Source organism: Callithrix jacchus, chromosome 5 (genome assembly GCF_049354715.1).
Source record: "Callithrix jacchus isolate 240 chromosome 5, calJac240_pri, whole genome shotgun sequence".
NCBI classification, from domain to species: Eukaryota; Metazoa; Chordata; class Mammalia; order Primates; family Cebidae; genus Callithrix; species Callithrix jacchus.
Window position 1 is genome coordinate 5,508,727 of NC_133506.1, and position 24,746 is coordinate 5,533,472.

Below are 24,746 nucleotides of genomic sequence, written 5' to 3' on the forward strand. Positions count from 1 at the left end.
CTTGGCCCAAGCCACCTGGACACATGTTACAACAAAAACATTTATTGAGCACTTTCTGCGTGCCGGGTGCCATATCAAGCCCCTGGTGCATTTCATCATACTGGATCCCCAGGACAACCCTATGAGGTAGTAGCATCGTAAGCCCCATTGTACAGATGAGGAACACGGGGCTCAGAGAGGTGAAGTGACTTGCCCAAGGTCACACAACAAGTGTGTGGCAACTCTTGGATTTGAAGCCAGATCTGTCTCATAGCTGCAGTCTAGCCGTGACACTTGAGTGCCTCCTAAAAGCCTACATCACAGAGCTGTCTGAGGATGCTATGGGGAACCGTCTGTGAAAAGGTCCAATAGCTAAACTCCGTCCATGGCAGGCATCCTGAAGAGCATCGGGCTAGAGGCCACCAGGAGGCAGCCTGGAGGCAGGGTGGACAGGACCACCCTGTCTTCTCTCCTAGGGGGCCCAATCACCAGCCTGACAGCCGGACCCCAGTCTGCTCAGGCTCCAGCCATCTCTCTCCTGCCACGGCTCTGCCATGGGCAGCCCTATCCACATGGGCAGCCCTGCCCACGACCCTGAATGTTCCAGGGCTTTGCAGGAGAAAGGACCAGGAGGGTGGCCACGGGCCAAGGTTTATGAATTACATTCAGCAGGATTTCTGCCAATGTCTTGATGGCTCGCTTCCACTGGGAAGGATCTCCAGTCTGCCTGGACCCAAACAGGAGCAACAGGCCTGCCCAGGAAACAGACACCCCAGCTCCATCACTCCGAGGCCTGGATGTAGACAGGCACAGCGAGCATGGCACAGGGGCCCTCAGCCCCGGCCTGCAGCTCCGCCAGAGCCAGGTTGGAGCCCAGCCCCTCAGCATGCCCAGGTACCACGAGCTCCGGCTCTGCGCCCACTGCACCTCCCACAACGATGGACAGCACCGCGTCCGGCTCTGCGAAGGGCGGTTTGCCAGGGACAGCCTCGGGCACCAGCCCAGCCCCTGCATCCTTCAGCTCCTCCAGCCCCAGCGGGTCAGGCAAGGGGGTCACCACCTTGCGCCCACCAGTGCTGCCACTGCGGGGGGCTGCCCTCCTCTGGGGGGGACGCCGGGTCTGCAGGTCCTTGTCCTTTTGGGGGCCAAGACGACAGCGGTGATCTTTGAGGTGTTTGGGGCGGGAAAAGCCCTTGGCACAGCCAGCACAGCGGAACTTGTAGTTGCCCGTGTGGGCACGCTGGTGCTCAGCGAGGTGGGCACGGCGGCTGAAGGACTTGCTGCACAGGGCGCATTTGTGGAGCTTCATGCCTGGGGGGGGTGAGGGAAAGTCAGTGAGAAGCATCCAGACCTTCACCCCGCAACAGTGCCCTGCACTGGGAATCAAATCCAGGCTCTTGCCCCACAAGCGCCTGTATGATCTGGCCCCAACTCTCTCCACCATCATCATCTGCCTTCTCCCAGCCACTCTCTGTGCCAGCCACAGCCGCTGTCCTCAGAGGTGCCACGCTGGCTCCTGCTTCTGCAGCTCTGCACCTGTGGTTTTCCTCTGCCTGGAGCAGCCGCTCATTCCTTGCACCTTGGCTCGCTCTGCCAGGTCCTCTCTCACCTGGGTGACCAGGGCAGCAATCTCCACTCTGCTCTGCCCCACTCATTCAGCCCCCTAGACCATCCCCCACAGGGCAGCTGGAGATGTCGGCAAAACACACACATGATCATGACATACCGGCCCCCAACCTCTCATGGTCTCTGGGGCTGTCTGGTCCTCCCCTTCAGCCCTCAGTTCCTTCCCCTACCCCTCTCCCTCTCCTCTCTGTGCTCCAGGCCTCCCACCTACCTTTCCTTGTCCCTGCCTCAAGGCTAGTACTTGATGCTCCCTCACTCTGGAAAGCTATTTCCTGGCCCTTCTCATCCCTCAGGACTCAGCCATCATACCACCTCCTCAGGGGGCCTCCTTGATACATGCACCCTGTTTATTTCCATCTTGGCCCTCGGCATACTTTGCTGTTATGTGTTTATTTGTTCAATGGTTATTTTCTGTCTCTTCCACTAAATGTTAGGCACCCCAGGAGGGCAGGATGGCATTCTGCCTCTCTGATTCCTTCTGCCTGACATATGGTTGGTTCTCAAAAATCACTGGTGCCTCCATGTCCACAATGAAATCAACTCTAGCCCACACTCCCCCTGGGCTGGGCACCTGCATTTGGCCCCCTCAACCTCGCTGGAATGGAGGCTCAGAGAGGGGCAGTGCCTTGCCTGAGGCTACCCAGCAGGAAAGCGGCAGCGCCAAGACTCAAACCCAGCCCTGTGTGTCCAAGTCCTTGACCTACTCTCCCAGTTTTCAAACTTTCTTTGGCCACTGATCCCTTTCTGTAAATCTCCTCAAACAGGGGAGACTTTACCTCTCAGGGACTCAGCAATGCCTAGAGACATTTTTGGTTGTCACAACTGTGGGGGGATGCCACTGACACCCAGTGGGTAGAGGCCAAGGGTGCAGCTAAACATCCTGCAGGGCACAGGACAAAATTATCTGGCCCAGGCCGGGCGCGGCGGCACATGCCTATAATCTCAGCACGTTGGGAGTCTGAGGTGGGCAGATCACTTGAGGTCAGGAGTTCTAGACCAGACTGACCAGCAGGGTGAAACCCCATTTCTACTAAAATACAAAAATTAGCTGGGCCTGGTGGTGGGCACCTGTAATCCCAGCTACTAGGGAGGCTGAGGCAGGAGAATTGCTTGAACTGGGGAGGGCCGAGATCATGCCACTGCACTCCAGCCTGGGCAATAAAGCAAGACTCTGTCTCAAACACAAAAAAAATTTATCTGGCCCAAAATGTCGATGGTGCCAGGGTTGAAGAACCTTGTTCTCGACCTCAGCTGGCATGTGGAAGGCCAGCCAGGCTGCTCTGAGGAGCTGCTGAGAAACTGAGGAGTGGCTTGGAGACCCCTGCCCTACCCTACCATCAAGGAAGCTTCCTGGCCATGTCTTGGACCCAGCTGATTCCCTCCACACCTGGTCCACACCTCTATCACACTGGGCACCGTTCCGACTGAGTCATCTCTGCTCAGGTCAGCTTCCTCCTTGGACTGGGGGACTATGTCTGATTCATCTCTGTTCACCCTAAAGTCCCTGACTCAGGCCTGGCTCATAGCCCACATAACTGAATGTGCCAGGCAGGGAAATCAAGCCTCACGGGTTATGTCTGCTCTTTCTCCTCCTGTCGAGTCTATCCAAGTGAACTAGAGCTGAACCAGACCCTCCTGGCAGGCCCATGAGCCACTTACCAGAGTGGGAGAGGATGTGGGCCTTCAGCTTGTCCGGTCGGTTGAACTCCTTACTGCAGCCTGTGTGCGTCCTAAAACCCAAAGTCACTGGTCAGGGGGAGTTCACCAAGCTTAGGACCCTCTTGCTGGCCCCGCCACTATCCCTGAACATGAGGGACACTCTTGTCCACCCTAAGGGCTGGTCAAGGAGGTAAAGTGGGGAGTGAGGCATGTAGGGCCCAGAACAAGATAAAAGGAGAAAGACCTGCCCAGGCATGGTGGCTGACGGCTATAATCCCAGGTACTTGGGAGGCTGAGGGAGGAGAATCGCTTGAACCCAGGCGGTAGAGGTTGCAGTGAGCCGAGATCGTGCTACTGCACTCCAGCCTAGAGTGAGACTCCGTCTCACACACACACAAAAAAGAGAACCCTGACTTCAGGCCTGCCATCTGTCTCACCCTCCCTAGCAGCCCTGCTGGAGAATGTGCCTTGCTAGCTACCCCCGTGCATGGCAGTCTCTACTCACGAGAAAGGGCATTTGTATTTCTTGAAGGGCTCGTGGATCAACATGTGTCTCTTCAGTTTGTCCTTGCGGTTGAATGCAGACTCGCACACTGAGCATTTGTAGGGCTTCTCACCTGCAGCAGACACAGACAGGGAGCACCAGCACCCATCAGAAGGAGTTGGAATCCAGAGCACAAGGGTGCCCACTGGGCAACGTCTCCTCAAGAAGGGAGGTGGCCAGGGGGAAAATAGCCTCTCTCATTCTTCGTGGCTTTCTTTTGCCAGGGACAAGAGGGGGCTATTTGCCAGGGACAAGGATGATCAGGAGGGGCCTCTCTGATGACGACATGTGTGAGGAGAGACCTGAGGTTATCAGGGAGATCTGGGAGAGGGTCCAGGCAGCAGAGAAAGCAGGTGCAAAGACCCTGAGGCAACAGTGGATTTGGTGGTGCTCATGAGCAGCAGGGAGGCTGGTGCAGCCAGAGAACCAGGCAGAAGGTGAGGGCAGCGGGGCAGCCAGGCCCACCTGGGAGGACCTGGAAGGCTGAGCTACGGACTTGGCTTTTTTTAATTTGAGACAGAACCTTGCTCTATCACCCAGGCTGGGGTGCAGTGGTGAGATTTCAGCTCACTGCAACTTCCTACCTCAGGCTCCCAAGGAGATGGGATTTACAGGCATGTGCCACCACGCCCAGCTAATTTTGGTATTTTTAGTAGAGATGGGTTTTCACCATGTTGACCAGGCTGGTCTCGAACTCCTGACCTCAAGTGATCCGCCCACTTCAGCTTCCCAAAATGCTGGGATTACAGGCGTGAGCCACTGCCGGCCAGGTTTGGTTTTTACTCTGAGCCAGATGAGAAGCCACCAGAGGGCCTGAGCAGCGAAGGAAAGGGCTTTGATGTAAGCTTTTAACAGGATCCCTCTGTCTGCGTGAGGAGAGCAGACTGATGGGGTGAGGGTGGAGGTGAGGGTAACCAGGAAGTGGTCCAGGACAGCCATGGCGGGAAGGCAGAGGCAGCAGCCCCTGCCTCTGGATTAGCTGTGATTGTGAGAGATGCAGGGGGAGTCAAGGATGAAACTGAGGCGTGGCCTGAGTAGCAAGGTGGCCTCACGGCATTTATGGCGATGAGATCCACCCTGGAGGACGAGCAATCACACCTTATCTAACTGAATCCTTCCAACAAACCAGGAGGCATGTGCTCCCATCATCCCCGTTTCACAGATGAAAAGACTGAGGTTCAGAGAAGTGAAGGGACTGGCTCAGGGGCTACCCCTGTGGTTGGAGGAGCTAAGATTTCAGCCCATCTGAGCTACCCCAGCTCTTCCTGCTGTTGAACCTGTCCTGGGGCAGCTCTCGCCTGATGGGTGACCTGAGGAACCCATAGGAAATCAAGGGAGGTGCCTACAAAGTTCCCATGAGGTCACAGCCTGCCTTTGGATGGAAGGGGCCATTTCTGGGCTGCTGTGACTTCCTGCCATTATTTCCTCTCTTCTCCCTCTGGAATGAATAAAGTACTTCTGAAAAAATATCAATCCAGTTGATACGGAAATTCTAGTCCCTACTATGGAATGCTCTGTGGTCGTTAAAAAGATTAAAGAGGTCAATCTGTTGTTTCCTGATCTGAAAGGATCCGGACATATTGATTGCTGGGGGGAACGACAGCAATAGAACAGCTGAACACAATCTCAGCTTAGAAAAAAATATAATCCCTACAGGATATGGAAGCTCAAAAAAGAGAAGAGAAAGAAAGAGAGAGAGAGAGAAAGAAAAAGAAAGAAGGAAGGAAGGAAGGAAAAGAAAGAAAGGAAAAGAAAAGAAAGAAAAATACAACCCATACACCCCACAAAAGCCATAGCCATGTGTCTCTGTATATAAACTGAAGACTCAAGGAGAAAGATGGGAGGTAGAGAGAGAGGACAGACAAACTGTCAGTGGCAACTACAACTTTGGGGAAATTTCACATTTTATGTACTCCTATATTGCTTCCATTGTTATAATAAGCATGCATTACTTTTATGGTTTTTTTTTTTTTTTTTTTTTTTTTTGAGACAGAGTCTCACTTTGTCACCCAGGCTGGAGTGCAGTGGCTCGATCTTGGCTCACTGCAACCTCCTCTTCCTGGGTTCAAGCAATTTTCCTGCCTCAGCCTCCCAAGTAGCTGGGATCACAGGTGCACACTACCACGCCCAACTAACTTCTGTAATTTTAGAAGATGAGGTTTCACCATGTTGGTAAGGCTAGTCTCAAACCCTTAACCTCAGGTGATCCATCCATCTTGGCCTCCCAAAGTGCTGGGATTACAGGTATCAGCCACCACGCCTGGCAGCATGTATTACTTTTGAATAATAATTTTTGAAACCATAAAGAGCAATTTGGTAATATCAAACTTACAATGCATTACTTTTTTTTCTTTCTTTATTGTGGAGAAACATACATAACAGAAAATTGACCATCTTAAGCTTCTTTTAATTATACAGTTTAGTGGCACTAAGTACGTTTGCACTATTATGCAACCATCACCACCATGTCTCTAGAATTTTTTCCATCATCCCAAACCAAAACTCAGTATTACACGTGCACTTTAACCTAGCATTTCCCCTCCTAAGAATGTACACCACAGATACACTCCCAAAAGCTTGCCAAGGGACCCACACAGCACTGTGTATGCAAACTAATAGCTGAAATGTAATTTAAGGATCCATACATAGGCCAAGTGTGGTGGTTCATACCTGTAATCCCAGTACTTTGAGAGGCTGAGGCAGGGGGATCCCCTGAGGTCAGGAGTTTGAGACCAGCCTTGCCAACATGGTTAAACCTCATCTCTACTAAAAATACAAAAATTAGCCGGGCATGGTTGTGCACACCTGTAATTCCAGCTACTTGGAAGGTTGAGGCAGGAGAATTGCTTGAACCCAGGAAGTGGAGGTTGCAGTGAGCCAAGATGATGCCACTGCAGTCCAGCCTGGTCAACAGAGTAGGACTCATTCTCAAAAAAAAAAGGGTTCATAAATCGAGAATTGGTTAAATACAAGAAGAAAAATTCGTTGAGGAAGACTATTCAAATGTGAAAAAGAAAGTGCTGTTGGTAAAATCTTTTTGGGGGGCCCAGGGGAGGGTGGCCCACAGAATTTAGCTTCCAGGGGAACTGTAAGCACACATCCCCTGGAGAACATCGTCAAGGTATATAAGAAAAAAAGGCATATAAGTTGTAGTATGTGCTCATTTTTGCAAAAGTAAGCAAGCATTTTGTATAAGCGTAAAATAAAACTAGAAGAATGCAGACGAGACCACTAACACTAGTTATCTTTGGGGAAGAGAATTAGGAGTATTTTGCAAACTGCAAACTATAAGTCACACCCTGCTGGTGGTTATTTTAAGAACTAAAAATAGGTCGAACACGCAGTGGCTCACACCTGTAATCCCAGCACTTTGGGAGGCCAAGGTGGGTGGATCAACTTGAGGCCAGGAGTTTGAGACCAGCTTGGCCAACATGTTGATCCAACCAGGTGGATCAACTTGAGGCCAGGAGTTTGAGACCAGTTTGAAACCCTGTCTCTACCAAAAATACAAAAATTAGCCAGGCACGGTGGCGTGAGCCTGTAATCCCAGCTACTCAGGAGGCTGAGGCACAAGAATCGCTTGAACCTGGGAGCCAGAGGTTGTAGTGAGATCACACCACTGCAATCCAGCCTGGGGGACAGAGTGAGACCCTGTCTAAAAAAAATAATAAAAATAAAAGAATCGGCCAGGCATGGTGGCTCATGCCTGTAATCCCAGCACTTTGGGAGGCCAAGGCGGGCGGATGTCCTGAGGTTGCGAGTTCGAGACCAGCCTGGCCAACATGGAGAAACTACATCTCTATTAAAAATACAAAAGTAATGGGCATGGTTGTAATCCCAGCTACTCGGAAGGCTGAGGCAGAAGAATCGCTTAAATCTAGGTAGAGGTTGCAGTGGGCCAAAATTGCACCACTGCACTCCAGCCTGGGTGACAAGAGCAAAACTGTGTCTCAAAAATAAATAAATAAACAAATGAACTTGAAACAAATAAATAAAATTAAACAGGAAAAAAACAGAAAATACTGCTTTGAAAAACTTTTGTTGCAATATATTCTATGTGTATACATGTGGTTCCTGGGTTGCAATATGAAATGTATTTTTGCTACAGGTCATATGAAAGAAAAACAAAAGGAAAAACATTAGATTTTCTATCTGAAGTGAGAGGAGAGTTTATTTTTATTACACATGCTTTTGTCCTGTCCAGGACTTTCCCTCAGCTTTTCTCAATCTTTAGATCCTTTTCAATTAAAAAACAATTTAAAAAAATTAACAAATTAAAAAACATCTCGGGCCGGGCGTGGTGGCTCACACCTATAATCCCAGCACTTTGCGAGGCCGAGGCAGGTGGATCACGAGGTCAAGAGATCGAGACCATCCTGGTCAACAAGGTGAAACCCCATCTCTACTAAAAATACAAAAATTAGCTGGGCATGGTGGTGTGTGCCTGTAGTCCCAGCTACTCGGGAGGCTGAGGCAGGAGAATTGCTTGAATCCAGAAGGCGGAGGTTGCAGTGAGCCGAGATCGTGCCATTGCACTCCAGTCTGGGTAACAACAGCGAAACTCCGTCTCAATAAAATAAAATAAAATAAAAAATAAAAAAATAAAAAACACCTAAGGATTAATAGAAAAGAAAATGTCACTGTGTCTCAACTGGGGAACCAAGGACGGGGGCTTTGTCCAGGTTTGGGGGAAACTTACAGTGAGAGCAGCATCCCCACCACAGGGGGCAGAGTCAAGAGTCCCTCACATGCCACCTCCAGGGGCTCTTCTCTGCTCCAGTGGCGGTGGGAAACACTTGTTCATGGGTTAAGGCAGGTGGGTCAGGGGCCAGGAAGGAAGCAGGAGCAAGGGGAGAGGCAGGAGGGCTGGAGGAAGACAGAGAGACAGAGAGAAGGGGGAGGGGGCTGGAAAGAGAGGGGAAAGGACAGGGGAGAGAAGCTGGAGGGGGCCAGAAGGAGATGGGGAAAGGGAGGGGGAGGGAGGCTGGAGGGAGTTGGGAAGGAGGAAGGAGAAGGGGGCTGCAGGAGATGATGGGGGAGGGAGATGAGTAGGGGGAGAAAGGGATAAGGAGCAGGTGAGGAGGAAGGGAGAGGCTGGCCTGGAGTTCTTGGGGACAGGGTACCCACCTGAGTGGATGTGAGCGTGCAGTTTGAGGTAATGCTCCCGCCGGAAGAACTTCTTGCACACCTGGCACTTGAACCTGCCCCCGCTGCCGTGGGTGGGCAGATGACGGCGCAGGTAGCGTTCACAAGGAAACACCTGGCAGAGAAGAGGGGCCTTCAGGTCTGACTCACCAGGCCCCCCTCCCCTGTCTGAGATCAAGCAGTCCCTCCTCTCCAGCCCCTACAGAAACACCTTCCTTTCTGGCTACCAGGGGCCAGGACTCAGAATGTCAGCCTCAGCCCTTAGAACCTCACGGCTCCCCTGACTTACCCACAAGCCCAGCCGAAACATGGCTGCCCCGAGCTTTTGCCTGGATGTTCTTCCCACCCAGAGAGCCTTTCTCTCTTTTCTCACAAACTTGTACACATCCTTCAAGACCCAACTGGGGTATCACTGCTTGTCAAACCTTTCCTAGCTCCATGCCTGGTACCATGCCTGGCAAAGCCAATTCTGCCTTCGAATGTCCACCCACACTTTTAAGTCAGCATTTAACCTACTGAATGACACCCCTTTGCTTACACAGGAGCTCCAAGCAGGCAGAGACGGGTTTTAATTTCCCAGCACAAAGCCTGGGTCAAATGACTGACAAGTAAAAGAATGAATGGAAAATGAACAAATTACTAATGAATGGAAAGGTACTTTTATTTGTTTGTTTATTCATTGAGATGGAGTTTTGCTCTTGTTGCCCAGGCTGGAGTGCAATGGTGCAATCTCAGCTCACCAAAACCTCCACCTCCCGGGTTCAAGAGATTCTCCTGCCTCAGCCTCCAGAGTAGCTCGGATTACAGGCATGCGCCACCATGCCCAGCTAATTTTGTATTTTTAGTAGACACGAGTTTCTCCGTTTTGCTCAGGCTCGTCTCAAACTCCCAGTCTCAGGTGATTACAGGCGCCCACCACCACGCCTGGCTAATTCTTGTATGAAAGGTAATTTTTTTTAAAGCCAGAAAACAAAGAAGTGAACATCTCTTTCCAATCCAGGCATAGGAAGGGCGCGCATTCATGCATTCATTCCTGTGTTCATTTTGGTAGAGCAAGAGTCAGGGGCACAGACCCAGCTGGCCCACTGCTTATTAACCCCATCATTTCCTAGCTAGGTGACCTTTCTGCCTTGGTTTCCCCACCGGTAAAGGGGGATAGTAATCTCCTCGTCAATTTCGGTTACATGCTCAGAACAGCATCTGGCACGTGGTTCTTGCTCAATTCATAGTATCTTTTGCTTGGACCACCACTTCTAAAGCTTAGAATTAGGCTAGAGAATTGAAAACATCTAGAATGAGGCCAAAGCGAAACCAGGGCTGTCCTGGAAAATCTGCCGTGTATGGTTAAGAAAATGAGGAGAGTGAAGAAGCAGGTTAAACACACCGGGGAGACATAATCAGCAAAATCCAGACTGCGGGGAACACCACTGGACCAAATGGCACAGTTTCTTCAGCAAAGACATTCAGAGGAAAGAAAAAAGGGAGCAGTTGTTGGGCAAGGGATGGGGGGAACCTGTAGATCAATACAGACTTTCGTTGAATCAATTAATTGCAATTGCAATCTCATTCAAATAAACTTTACAAAACGATGAAGCATTGAGGCAACTGGAAATTGGACACTTCCTGGATGTTTGATGTTATTAGGAATAGGCTTGGTGAGGCTTCCAGAGTCACTGAAAAGAAGAACCAAGGCTGGGCACGGCGGCTTGCATCTGTCATCCCAGCATTCTGGGAGGCTGAGGTGGGAGGATCACTTGTGGCTAAGAGTTTGAGACCAACCTGGGTAACACAGTGAACCCCATCTCTACAAAAAAAATTTAGGCTGGGTGCAGTGGCTCATGCCTGTAATCGCAGCACTTTGGAAGCTCAAGGTGGATGGGTCCCTTACCTCCGTCCCCATCTTGTAGGTCCCCATCTCTACAAAAAATACAAAAATTAGCTGGGCATGGTGGCACACACCTATAGGCCCAGCTACTCAGGAGGCTGAGCCCAGGAGGTTGAGGCTGCGGTGAGCCATGGTCAAACCACTGCGTTCTAGCCTGGTGATAGAGTAAGACCCTGTCTCAAAAAAAAAAAAAAAAAAAAAAAAATTTAAAAAGAAGAACCAATTGTAATAAGGATAATCATACATCAGGAAGCTAGAAGGCTGCTGCTCAGACACTAGGCCTGAGCCCAGGACAGCCTGGCCCAGCCCGGCTCTAGCAGCAGCCCCCACATGGCCACATCTGGAGTGTGATGAATGAGATGGCCAAGAGGAGATACTGTGTCATCTGTGGAGCAGCCCCTGAGCCCTGCCTGCATGTCCTATGGTGAGAGAAGAAAAGGAAAGGGTGAGGTGGGCATCCCACCACCTTGCCCGTATTATGGCCTGAGGCCCCGGAAAAGAAGGCAATGGCACCCACCTTCTGGCAGTGTGGGCAGGGGAAGTTGTGAGTGGTGGTCTGCAGGTGGTGCTCCAGGGCCTCAGGGGTAGAGTATTTGTTGACACATTTGACACACCTAAGTGGAAGGAGCAGGAACGGTGAGGGAGGAAACATAGCAGGTACAGGAAGCAGCCCCCCACCCACCACCCCAGGGCCAACAACCCACAGTTAATTCGTTTCAAATCCATCACTCTTCTGGATTGCCACTGCCTGTCTTCATCTGAGTGCCATCGACTCTTGCTGGACTTGTACAGTAGCCTCCTCACTGGCCACCCTGCCCTACCCTGCCTCCTGTAGTCCATTCTCCAAAGTGCTGCCAGGGGCACCTTTAAAAATGAAACTCAGGCCGAGCATGGTGGCTCACACCTGCAATCCCAATGCTTTGGGAGGCCAAGGCAGGCAGATCACGAGCTCAGGAGTTCAAGATCATCCTGGCCAACATGGTGAAACCCCATCTCTACTAAAAATACAAAAATCAGCTGGGCGTGGTGATGCATGCCTGTAGTCCCAGCTACTTGAGAGGCTGAGGCAGGAGAATTGCTTGAACCTGGGAGATGCAGTTTGTAGTGAGCGGAGATCACGCTACTGCACTCCAGCTTGGGTGACAGAGTGAGACTCTGTCTCAAAAAAAAAAAAAAAGAGAAAGAGAGAGAGAGATCGTTAGAGTCTAATAGAGTTGGTACCTGTGTGCCCAACCAAACCTCACTGAACTATAGTCCCCAGTCTGGAGGCGAGGTCTGGTGGGAGGTGACTGGATCATGGGGGTCGATTTCTCATGAATGGTTTAAGACTATCCCCTTGGTGCAGTCCTCAGGACAGCGAGTTCTCCTGAGATCTAGCTGTTTAAAAGTGCATGGTGCCTCCTTCTCCCTCTCTCTGGCTCCTGCTCTGGCCATGTGACATGTCTACTCCCCCTTCCCCTCCTACCATGAGTAAAAGCCTCCTGAGGCCTCCCCAGAGGCAGATCCGCTAGCTCAGGCACTATGCTTCCTGTACAGCCTGCTGAACCCTGAGTCAAATAAATCTCTTTTCTTGTAAATTACCCAGTCTCAGGTATTTCTTTATAGCAGTGCAAGAACGACCTAACACAGAGTCAAAGAACACAACTGTGCCAAATAGCTCATAAACATGTCCTCACAACAGCAGTCTCAGGCCACAAACCACTCTGAAACAAGAAGACACCACCTTCTCCCCATCATGAAAACATGTGCTAGCTAAGGAAGAAAAGGTATTATCAGACAAAAAGAAAAGAAAGCATTTGCTGGCAAATTGACCTATTTGCAATGAGTCATCAGTGAGGAACGTCACAGGTAGGTGAACAATTCACACCAAAAACAGAAAGGCAGGCGTGTGCTTCCTACACTAGTGCTGCTTGTGGGAAACCCCAGGGTAGCCCCTCAGACTGCACTCTGAAACCACACAGCAGCCAGATGAGGGGGGTCACACCTGTAATCCCAGCACTTTGGGAAGGCAAGGCAGGAGGATCACTTGAGGCCAGGAATTCAAGAGCAGCCTAGGAAACATAGTGAGACCCTGTCTCTAAAAAAAAAAAAAAAAAATTAGCCAGGAGTGGTGTCACATGCCTGTAGTCCTAGCTACTGGGGAGGCTGAGGGAAGGGGACCACACCTGTGAATAGCTGATGTACTCTAGCCTGGACAACACAGAGAGATTCTGTTTCTAAAAAAAAAAGTAAAAATTGGCTAGGTGTGGTGGCTCATGCCTATAATCCCAGCCCTTTGGGAGTCCAAGGCAGGTGGATTACTTGAGCCTAGGAATTCCAGACCAGCCTAGGCAACATAGTGAAACCCCATCTTTATAAAAAATACAAAAATTAGCCAGGCCTGGTGGCATGTCCCTGTGGTCCCAGCTACTTGAGAGGCTGAAGTGGAGGACTGCTTGAGCCAAGGAGGCGAAGGCTGCAGTGAGCCGTGATCACACCACTGTACTCCAGCCTGGGTGACAGAGAGAAACTCTGTCTCAAAACAAAACAAAACAAAAATGCCCTCGTGCAGTGGCTCATGCCTGTAATCCAGGCACTTTGGGAAGCCAATGCAGGAGGATCACTTGAACCCAGGAATTTGAGACCAGCCTGGACAACATGGCAAAATCCCATTTCTACCAAAAAAAAAAAAAAAAAATTAGGTGGGCATGGTGGTACATGCTTGTAGTCACAGCTACTCAGGAGGCTGAGGTGGGAGAATCACCTGAGCCTGGGGAGGTCAAGGGTCAAGGCTGCAGTGAGCCAAGATCATGTCACTGCACTCTATCCTTAGCGACAGAGTAAGACCCTGTCTCATAAAAAAAATTAATTAATTAAATTAAAATTAAATAAGTAACTGTATGAAACAACGGAAAGCCTTAAAACACATATACTGAAGGCCAGGCATGGTGGTTCATGCCTGTAATCCTAGCATTTTGGGAAGCTGAGGAGAGTGGACTGCTTGAGCCTAGGAGTTCTAGGCTCCCCTGGGCAATATAGCAAAACCTCATCTCTACAAAAAATATAAAATTAGCTGGGAGTGGCGGTGCACACCTGTAGTCCCAGCTACTCAGGAGGCTGAGAGGGACGGATTGTTTGAACCAGGGAGATCAAGGCTGCAGTGATCCGTGATTGTGCCACTGTACTCCAGCCTGGGTGACACAGCAAGATCCCGTCTCAAAAAGAAATCAATCAGTAATAAAATTATTACGAAATGAAAGGTCTAAAAAGAACACTTTTGAACATGATTGCCTGTGATACGGGGAAGTGGGTCACAGTGGATGGAGAATTCCTATTCACTCTATGTTCTATCATAGTTTTAAATATTGCACTGTATACACACAATTATTTTTTGAAGTGGAGAATCTTAAAAAAAAAACAAAATACCCATTTGAACTCTGACCTGCAAAATCACTTCTAGGAACTTATAAAAAAGCAAAGATGTATGCCCAAAGTTTTTCCCTATAGCATTCTTTATACTAATGACAAAATGAAAATAATCTCACTACCCAACAGTGGGAGATGACGTAAGTAAATCACAGTACCTCCATGCACAATGGAATACTAAGCAGCTGTGTAAAGAATGAGGCAGGACTAGGCCGGGCGCAGTGGCTCACGCCTATAATCCCAGCACTTTGGGAGGCCAAGGCAGATGGATCACAAGGTCAAGAGATCGAGACCATGCTGGTCAACGAGGTGAAACCCCATCTCTACTAAAAATACAAAAATTAGCTGGGCATGGTGGTGTACGCCTGTAGTCCCAGCTACTCGGGAAGCTGAGGCAGGAGAATTGCTTGAACCCAGGAGGCGGAGGTTGCGGTGAGCTGAGATCCTGCCATTGCACTCCAGTCTGGGTAACAAGAGCGAAACTCTGTCTCAAAAAAAAAAAAAAAAAAAGAATGAGGCAGGACTATTAGTGCTGAAATGCAAAGACATCCATATTACCAGTGTTTTTGTTTTTCCCTGAGATCAGGGTCTCACAAGTGCAGTGGCATGATCACCCAGTTTTGTTTTTTTGTGTAGGTTTTTTAAAAAATTCTTTTCTCTGCAATGAACATTTGCATTGAACGTTGACTTCTGCAATTGGGGGAAAAACTAATAAATCTTTCTTTTTTTTCTTTTTTAAGATGAAGTCTCTCTGTGTCACCCGGGCTACAGTGCAGTGGCACAATGTTGGCTCACTGCACCTCCTGGGTTTGAGTGATTCTCCTACCTCAGCCTCTGGAGTGGCTGAGATTACAGGAGTATGTCACCATGCCCAGCTAATTTTTGGATTTTTTTTTTTTTTTAGTAAAGATGGGGTTTCACCATGTTGGCCAGGCTGCTCTCAAACTCCTAATCTCAAGTAATCCACTCTCCTCAGCCTCCCAAAGTGCTGGGATTATAGGCATGAGCCACTGTGCCCAGCCAGATTTTCTTTTTTAAAAGAAAAAATTAAACATAAAGATATAGATTAAAATTCATTTGACAGGTTTGGGGAAAGTACTCATAAGCAGGCCAAGGCAATGTGGCTCACAGGGAACAGAAACCAGAATGACAGGGCCTGGACCTCTAAAAATATGATGAAGCTACCACACCCACTCAAACGCCACTGTGAGAATCAACTCTCATAGTGTATATAAGCCACTGTTACTTTAGGTCTCTATTGCATGCAGCCAGACCTCTACTACCTACCTCCCAGGACAGTAGGGACTGATGTCACTAATGCAAGCTTGGCACAGAGCAGGTACTTCCTTCCCTTTACTTGGCATCTCACTCCAGAGTCACACAGCCACAGGAACTCACAGATAATCCACAAATTGGAAGGGCAAGAGCAAAAGAAAATTTCCCGAGCACAAATGGGAATAAGACATTACTGCCAGAAATTTCTGCCCCTTGGCTGGCCAAAGCTTTGCTTGGCTTCCCTGCCTCTCTTGCCCCATTTCGCAGAGCCTTGGGGGCAAGTTACCCTACACCCCATTTCTTGAGTTCTAATTCCTCTGCCAACTTCTCAAAGCTCTTATGATTTCTACATGGCCCTTCATGTCTTGGCCTTACTTTTTCCCACAGACCCATCTAAACATCTCCCTCCTGTTTCCACTCTACACAACAGTCATTCTATTTTTTTTGAGACGGAGTTTCACTCTTGTTTCTTAAGCTGGAGTGCAATCTTGGCTCACTGTAACCTCTACCTTCTGGGTTCAAGTGATTCTCCTGCTTCAGTCTCTCGAGTAGCTGGGATTACAGAAGCACACCACCATACCTGGCTAATTTTTGTATTTTCAGTAGAAACGGTGTTTCACAATGTTAGCCAGGTGGATCACTCCTGACCTCAGGTGATCCACCCACCTTGGCCTCCCAAAGTGTTGGGATTACAGGCATGAGCCACTGCATCCAGCCTCCAGTCATTCTTTTTTTTTTGGAATGGAGTTTCGCTCTTGTTGCCCAGGCTGGAGTGCAATGGTGAAATCTCGGCTCACTGCAACCTCTGCCTCCCGGATTCAAGTGATTCTCCTGACTCAGCCTACCAAAGTGCCTGGATTACAGGCGTGAGCCACCATGCGCAGCTTCCAGTCATTCTATTAATAAACCACTTGCTATTTTTTTTAAACTTGATCAGTTCCTCCTGCTAGAAATCTACTCCACCCCATCCATTGTCTACCTGGCAAACTCCTATTAACCCTCCAAAATCCAGTTCAGATGTCATTGCTCCTGGGACAACTTCTCTTAACCTGTCTCCCGCTGTGGTACTTCTATACCTTATGAACATATGTGATAGCATTTTATCAAGTGACAGGGTGCATTTGTTTACGCACCTGTATCCTTGAGCAGCCCATGCATTTTAAGCTTAAGGGTTTTTACTTATCTCTGAACCCTAGAAGCTCACCCAGGAGTTACAAGGGCCTCATTAACAGATACACCAAATCTCTGCAGGTATGAGTCTGTACAGAGAAGCAAAAACCATTCTAACAGGAAAATATTTGCTAATGAACTGGAAGAAGGCTTCAGACAAACACCACTCCTGGCCTTTCACTACTATCTACCCGCAAGGGCTTCGTGAGAAAGCTGCTCGCAGATGACGCAGGCAAATGCACAGCAAGATGACTGCAGATGGGGGATTTCACAACACCATTTAAGTGATGCTGCACATCTGCAGATAACACCACCCATGAAGGAGGACCTGGCAGATGGACCGGAAAATAACTGAGGCAGAGAAATTCAACAAGGATGATCAGAAGTCAATAGCTCCAAAGAGAATAACATGAAGATCTTTTTTTTTTTTTTTTTTTTTTTGGATACAGGGGTCTCTGTCGCCCAGGTTGAGTGCAGTGGCGTGATCACCGCTCACAGCAGCCTTAACCTCCTGGGCTCAAGCAATCCTTCCACCTCAGCCTCCTAAGTAGCTGGGACTGGAGTTGCGTGCCACCACGCCAGCTAATTTTTCGATTTTTGTTGAGACAAGGTCTTGCTATGTCGCCCAGGCTGGTCTCAAACTCCTGGGCTCAGCCATCTTCCCATCTCAGCCTCCCAAATGCTAGGATTACAGGTGTGAGCCACTGTGCCCAGCCTCAAGGTGAGATCTAAGGATAAAAAGCATGTGGCAAAACTGAGGGAGCCTTCATCATTTCTGTCAAAGGGACCCTCTTCATGACCACAACGGAAGACTGAAGTAATATAAATGATTATCAGAAGAAATGACCTTAAATAAACTCCATACTTTGGCTGGGCATGGTGGCTCACATCTGCAATCCTAGCACTTTGGGAGGCTGAGGTGGGTGGATCACCTGAAGTCAGGAGTTGGAGACCAGCCTGATCAACATGGTGAAACCCTGTATCTATTAAAAATACAAAAATTAGCTGGATGTGGTGGCGCACACCTGTAGTCCCAGCTACTCAGGAGGCTGAGGCAGGAGAATTGCTCGAACTTGGGAGGCGGAGTTGCAGTGAGTGGAGATCACACCAATGCACTCCAGCCTGGGGAACAGAGCAAGACTCCATCTAAAAAAAAAAAAATCCATACTTGATCCACTCCTTGTTCATTCTAAGAATTAGCATATAAGCTGGGCATGGTGGCTCATGCCTGTAATCCTAGCATTTTGGGAGGCCAGGGTGGGAGGATCACTTGAGCCCAGGAGTTCAAGACCATCCTGAGCAACATAGCAAAACCCTGTCGCTACAAAAAATACAAAATTGGCTGGGCACGGTGGCTCAAGCCTGTAATCCCAGCACTTTGGGAGGCCGAGGCAGGTGGATCACGAGGTCAACAGATTGAGACCATCCTGGTCAACAAGGTGAAACCCCGTCTCTACTAAAAATACAAAAAAAATAAGCTGGGCATGGTGGCTGATGCCTGTAATCCCAGCTACTCAGGAGGCTGAGGCAGGAGAATTGCCTGAACCCAGGAGGCGGAGGTTGCAGTGAGCCGAGATCACGCCATTGCACTCCAGCCTGGGTAACAAGAGCGAAACTCCATCTCAAAAAAAAAAAATTAGCTGGGCATAGTGGCACATGCCTGTTAGTCCCAGCTACTCAGGAGGCTGAGATGGGAAGATCACCTGAACCTGGGGAAGCTGCAGTGAGCCGTGATGGTGCCACTGGACTGCAACCTGGGCAACAGGGCAAAACACTATCTCAAAAAAATAAATAAAATAAAAATAAGAATCAGCATATAGCTTCAACTTTAATCTAGTTTTATAGATTATAAAACAAATATATATTATGTTTATGATTTTTGCTTTTAAACATGTTACTGTTCATTTTAAAATCTATTTTATTTTGTAGCGATGGGGTCTCGTTATGTTGCCAAGCTGGTCTCAAACTCCTGGCCTCCTCCTGCCTTGGCCTCCTAAAGTGCTGGGGTTACAGATGTGGGCCACCACACCCTGCCCATTCTTTCTTCATTGTGAGAACTGGTGTACTGCTTTGACTGTAACCTAAATTTTGTAGATTGAGTCAAAATAATACTGTCATAATTGATTAGTTTGGAATAAAATGCTCAAATCTTTTTTCACTGTGAACAATGAAATATTGGTTCCTCTTTTTAAGGATTTTTTTTTTTAGGAAAAATGTCTGCCAAGACATAAGAATGATATAAGGAGAGCCAGCATCCTTTCTTCCACCAGTACCAAAGCCCAGAACCCAGTCTACCAGGTTGCACCCCAGCCAGGAGCCTCAGTTTCTCCTTTTAAGTATCTCAGTGGTCCTGAGCAGTCAGAACCACCAAGGCCACAGGTCCCTGCCCACCCACCCGTTCACCCAGGGAGAGGGAAGTGGGAGGGCACATACTTGTAGACGGCGCTGTCCTTCTTGGGGCTATGCTGCGGCAGGAGGCTGTGGGAGTACTGGTGCACGCCCAGGTCGTACAGTGAGGGAAAGTCCTTGCTGCAGAGGTGGCAGCGGTAGCTCAGCTCCTCCTGGTGGCTCTTGATGTGCTCCAGAAATGTGTCGAGTTTTGGGAATGTCTGGGCGCAGCTTTTGACCACACATTTGTACACCTTGAGGGAAAACACTGGGCAGGTAATGGGAAGCAGGAGAGCTTTTTCCACTGTAGCCCCTGGCCTGTGGCACTGGCCTGGGACACTCCTCTGCTCCCCTGCTGCTGCTGAAGCCCTGTTATTTATTTATTTATTTATTTATTTATTTATTTATTCTTCCCACCACCACCACTGAACGGAGTGTCATGCTGTCGCCAGGCTAGGGTGCAGTGGTACAATCTCAGCTCACTGCAACCTTCGCCTCCCCGGTTCAAGCAATTCTCCTGTCTCAGCCTCCTGAGTAGCTGGGACTACAGGCACCCGCCACCAAGCCCAGCTAATTTTTGTATTTTTAGTAGAGATGGGGTTTCACCATGTTGGCCAGGACGGTCTCAATCTCTTGACCTAGTGATCCGCCCGCCTCAGCCTCCCAAAGTGCTGGGATTACAGGCGTGAGCCACCGCGCCCAGCCTATTTATTTATTTTTGAGACAGAGTCTCACTGTGTCTCCCAGGCTGGAGTGTAGTAGCACAATCTCAGCTCACTGCAACCTCCACTTCCCAGGTTCAAGTGATTCTCCTCCCTCAGCCTCCCAAGTAGCTGGGATTATAGGTGTGCACCACCATGCCCAGCTAATTTTTGTATTTTTAGTAGAGACGGAGTTTCGCCATGTTGGCCAAGCTGACCTCAAGTGATGTACCCATGTTGGCCTCCCAAAGTGGTGGCATTAGAGGCATGGGCTGCTGTGCCCAGCCCTTGGTTTCTTTTGATTAGACGGTTCCCTCCTCTCAGCCAGTCACGATGGCCCTAATCCCCTTCCCTCAGGCTCTATGTGGAATGGGTATATTTAGAAAAATTGCTCAAGACCTGGAAATACAGTGAAAAGATGATAGAGTACCCTTTCAATGTCATAATGAAATAGCAGCTCTCAAACTAGAGCAGGCCTCAGAATCACAGGTTTCTGGGGACCGCCCCCAGAGAATCTGACTCAGCAGGTCTGAATATGTGTACCCCTAATGAGGAATCCTCAGGGAATGCTGCTGCTGCTGGCATGGAACCTCACTTTGAGAACTACTATCTAACGAGCCCACCTACAGCCCGCCCACCGTCATCCCACTCTAGGGGAGGTGGCTACTTCTGACTGTTTCCCACTGATTAGGACTCTACAGTTAAATTTAACTTGTAAAAAACTGATCCAGTGTAACTGGATCAGTTGTCCAGAGAAGACAACCCCAAGGGTCATAGGTTTTGTTGTCTTGTAAGACATTAACCAGATTTCTATGTAATCTAGCAATCTGACTTCAGTATCTCTTTTTTCATTGACCAGTTATTAGGCATAGCTATCTGTGTCTCATGGCCTCTGCTGAACAGGCTTTGTCTCCCTTCAGGTTCCCTCATTAATGAGTTAAGCAAAATTTTGATTCACGTTCAGGTCTCATTTGTATGAGAAGTATGTTTTTAACGTCTTGAAAATTATACTTTGATAGCATAAGTCCTGGCTGCCTACACAATATCATGCACTCCTTCTACCTAACAAAGTGAACCCTGATTTGCTCAGAATAGTAACATACCTAGTTAAAATACATGGTCCTGGCCAGGCGTGGTAGCTCATGCCTGTCATCCTAACACTTTGGGAGGCCAAGGCAGGCAGATCAATTGAGCCCATGAGTTTGAGACCAGCCTGGCTGACAGTGAAACCCCACGTCTACTAAAAATACAAAAATCAGCCAGGTGTAGTGGCACACACCTATAAGCCCAGGTACTCGGAGGCTAAGGCAGGAGAATCCCTTGAACCCAGGAGGCGGAGGTTACAGTGAGCTAAGATCACACCACTGAACTCCAGCCTGGGCAACAGAATGAGACTCTGTCTAAAAAAAAAAAAACCAGGCCGGGCGCAGTGGCTCAAGCCTGTAATCCCAGCACTTTGGGAGGCCGAGGCGGGTGGATCGCGAGGTCAGGAGATCGAGACCATCCTGGTCAACATGGTGAAACCCCGTCTCTACTAAAGATACAAAAAATTAGCTGGGCACGGTGGCGCGTGCCTGTAATCCCAGCTACTCGGGAGGCTGAGGCAGGAGAATTGCCTGAACCCAGGAGGCGGAGGTTGCGGTGAGCCGAGATCGCGCCATTGCACTCCAGCCTGGGAAACAAGAGTGAAACTCTGTCTCAAAAAAAAAAAAAAAAAAAAAAAACCAAAAACACAGACTGGGCGTGGTGGCTTACGTCTGTAATCCTAGCACTCTGGGAGGCTGAGGCGGTGGAACACTTGAGGTCAGGAGTTCCAGACCAGTCTGGCCAACATGGTGAAACCCTGTCTCTATGAAAAATACAAAAATTAGCCAGGTGTGGTGGGGGGCTGCCTATAATCGTGGCTACTTGGGAGGCTGAGGCAGGAGAATCACTTGAACCCAGGAGGCAGAGGTTGCAGTGAGCTGAGATCGTGCCATTGCACTCCAGCCTGGACAACAAGAGCAAAACTGCATCTCAGGAAAAAACAAGAAGAAGAAAAAAAAACAACAATACTTGATCCTGGTTCTTTTGCATCTATTGTCAGCCATGTGACTCCCTTCCAGCCAATGATATACAGGGACAACATCACTTCCGGAACACAAAGGCAAAAGCTTCCCAGGAGAAATCCCCTCTGCTTTGTGCGTTTGCTTGACTGGAATACGGATGGAGACATAGCAGCCATCGTGCAACCTTGGGATGAACCCCATAAGCTAAGAATGGCAGATCAGAAAGCTAGAAGCCTGAGTCTATGGGGACACATCTGACCTGCTCTATATAAGCCCAACACTGCCTACTTAGGGATTTCTTCTGATGTGAGAGAAATAAGCCCCATGAAGCCAGTTTTCTATAATTTGTACATAATAATGCATTCTCAAATGATAGAGCACATGTACTGGCTTTGACTAAGGAGAGATCTACAAAGTGCTTCTGAGAAGTGTCCTTGCTCCTAAAAATGATACAGAAGAGGATAACAGTGGGTCTGGATTGCTACCTAGAGAGAGTGACCACCAGCCAGACCGCAGTGGCTCACACCTATAATCCCAGCACGGTCAGGAGCTTGAGACTAGACTGGCCAACACAGTAAAACCCTATCTTTACTAAAAATACAAAAATTAGCCAGGCATGGTGGTGCATGCCTGTAATCTCAGCTACTTGAAAGGCTGAAGCACAAGAATCACTTGAACCTGGGAGGCAGAGGTTACAGTGAGCCAAGATCATGCCACTGCATGCCAGCCTGGGCAGAAGAGTAAAACTGTCTCCAAAAAAAAAAAAGAGTGGCCACCATCCCAGGACAGAAGCACAAGATGAGCCATCAGGAGAGGACAAGGCCACACCCTGAGATGGCAGAGACCAGAGCTGGAAAGGCACAGGGTCCTTTCACTGGCTGGAGTCAGCTGTCTCAGGACTGGAGTTGAGTCAAAGTTTTCTGTGATTTGTCCCAAGGGTAACTTTACTCAACTCCATCAGCCCCCACTAGGAATCTAACCTGGGGCGAACAGAGCCGTGGAAGGTATGACTCGTTGACTCCTACCCCTTCCTGCCTAGGCAGCGTTCCCCAGCAGCAGTGAAAGGTGTGGCCCCCTCTGCCACCACCCGCCTACCTGCTCGTTTTTATGCTGGGTCATGTGAGACTTGAGCTGAAAGTAGGTGCTGAACTTGCTGGGGCAGAACTGGCACAGGTAGGAGCTGTCGATGAGGACCACCTGCTTGGGCTCCGGCTTGTCTCCCTCATCCTCACCGGTGGCGGGCAAGGCCTGGGGCTGTGGTGCACTTGGCAGGGGCTGGCCCAACCCTATGAAGAAAGCTGGGGAAGTCAGGACAAGGAGCCAGGCTATTCAGGAAAGACACACAGAACCCCTACTCCATGCTCCTCTGTGTTCACCTGGTACCTGCTCCCCACTTTGTGTCAGACTCTGTGCTAAAGTGTCACACTCAGCTAGTGTGCACTGATACAGTCATCCCCCAGGTTCAAATACGAAAATACTTCCTTTCCTAGTGAGAAACAGCTACTGCCTCAAGCCTCCCTGCTCTTGACTTTCCCCTCAGACACTGCAGGCCTCTCCATGGTTGTTAAAAATTCTGAACACCATCCTAGCTGTACTCATAATGCCTCCCCAGTCCCTTCTTATTGTAATCATCGGGCTGGGTACAGCGGCTCACACCTGTAATACCAGCACTTCGGGAGGCTAAGGCGGTTGGATCACTTGAGGTCAGAAGTTTAAGATCAGCCTACCCAACATGGTGAAACCCCATCTCTACTAACAATACAAAAATTAGCCGAATGTGGTGGAGGGCGCCTGTAATCCCAGCTACTCAGGAGTCTGAGGCAGTAGAATCGCTTGAACCCAGGAGGCAGAGGTTAAAGTGAGCAGAGATTGTACCACTGCACTCCAGCCTGGGTGACAGAGCAAGACTGTCTCGAAAAATAATAAGAAAAATTATAATCATCAGCCAGGCACGGTGGCTCACATCTGTAATCCCAGCACTCTGGGAGCCCAAGGCAGGCAGATCACCCGAGGTCAGGAGTTCAAGACTAGTCTGGCCAACATAATGAGACCTCAACTCTACAAAAAATAAACAAAATTAGCTGGGCATGGTTGCATGTGCCTGTGATCCCACCTACCCAGGAAGCTGAGGTGGGAAGATCACTTGAGCCCGGGTAATTGAGGTTGCAGGGAGCACCACCGTGCCATTGCACTCCAGCCTAGGTGATAGAGCAAGATCTTGTCTCAAAAAAAAATTTTTTTTTTAAGAAAAAAAGGAGTTCACAAGAGGGCACACAGTAGGACTACTTCCAACAGGAAGCCTGAAGGAAGTTCAGATTAAAGTGGCCACAAGTTGCTTGCCCAGCAAAACACTCCCTTCATTACCTAGCACATGGCTGGCATTGCTCACCCTTGGGGCTACATGGAAAGGGCTTAGACTCTGGCCTTACACTGTCTAATACGGTGGTCCTGAGTCACAAGTGGCTACTGAGAACTTGAAATGTGGTACCAGGCATGGTGGCCCACACCTATAATCCCGGCACTTTGAAAGGCTGAGGTGAGAGGATCACTTGAGCCCAGGAGTTTGAGACCAGCCTGGGCAACAAAGCAAGACTCTATGTCTACAAAAAAAAAAATGTTTAACAATTAGCCAGGCACAGTAGTGCACCCCCGTCCCAGCTACTTAGGAGGCTGAGGCAGGAGGATCACTTGAGTCCGAAAAAAAAAACTAGAAAAAAAGAAAGAAAGAAAGAAATATGTCTAACCCATACCCAGATGTGTGATAAATATATATACCTACTTGTATACATATTATATACAAAATTTAGTAAAAAAGAGAATATGAAGTATATCTAATCTTTATATTACATGTTAAAATAATAATAATGTTAATATATTGGGTTAGATACCAGGAGATGGAGGTTGCATTGAGCCAAGATAGT

General features: G+C 48.9%; 1 protein-coding gene across 6 annotated transcripts in view; it reads right to left on the reverse strand.

Annotated features, from left to right (window-relative positions):
- Positions 1–26: 26 nt before the first annotated feature.
- The window catches only part of ZNF341 (zinc finger protein 341), a 54,791-nt gene continuing 30,071 nt past the window's right edge, over positions 27–24,746 (reverse strand). For all 6 annotated transcript variants that reach the window (XM_078371106.1, XM_054255125.2, XM_008995513.5 and 3 more), the window contains 7 exons: positions 22,921–23,111; positions 19,122–19,330; positions 11,356–11,452; positions 8,936–9,068; positions 3,770–3,881; positions 3,265–3,335; positions 27–1,290 (listed from right to left, as the gene is read on the reverse strand). In XM_078371106.1, the coding sequence (XP_078227232.1) occupies positions 761–1,290; positions 3,265–3,335; positions 3,770–3,881; positions 8,936–9,068; positions 11,356–11,452; positions 19,122–19,330; positions 22,921–23,111 (1,343 nt within the window). In that variant the 3' untranslated portion in view covers positions 27–760. The remainder of the gene's footprint in view (positions 1,291–3,264; positions 3,336–3,769; positions 3,882–8,935; positions 9,069–11,355; positions 11,453–19,121; positions 19,331–22,920; positions 23,112–24,746) is intronic.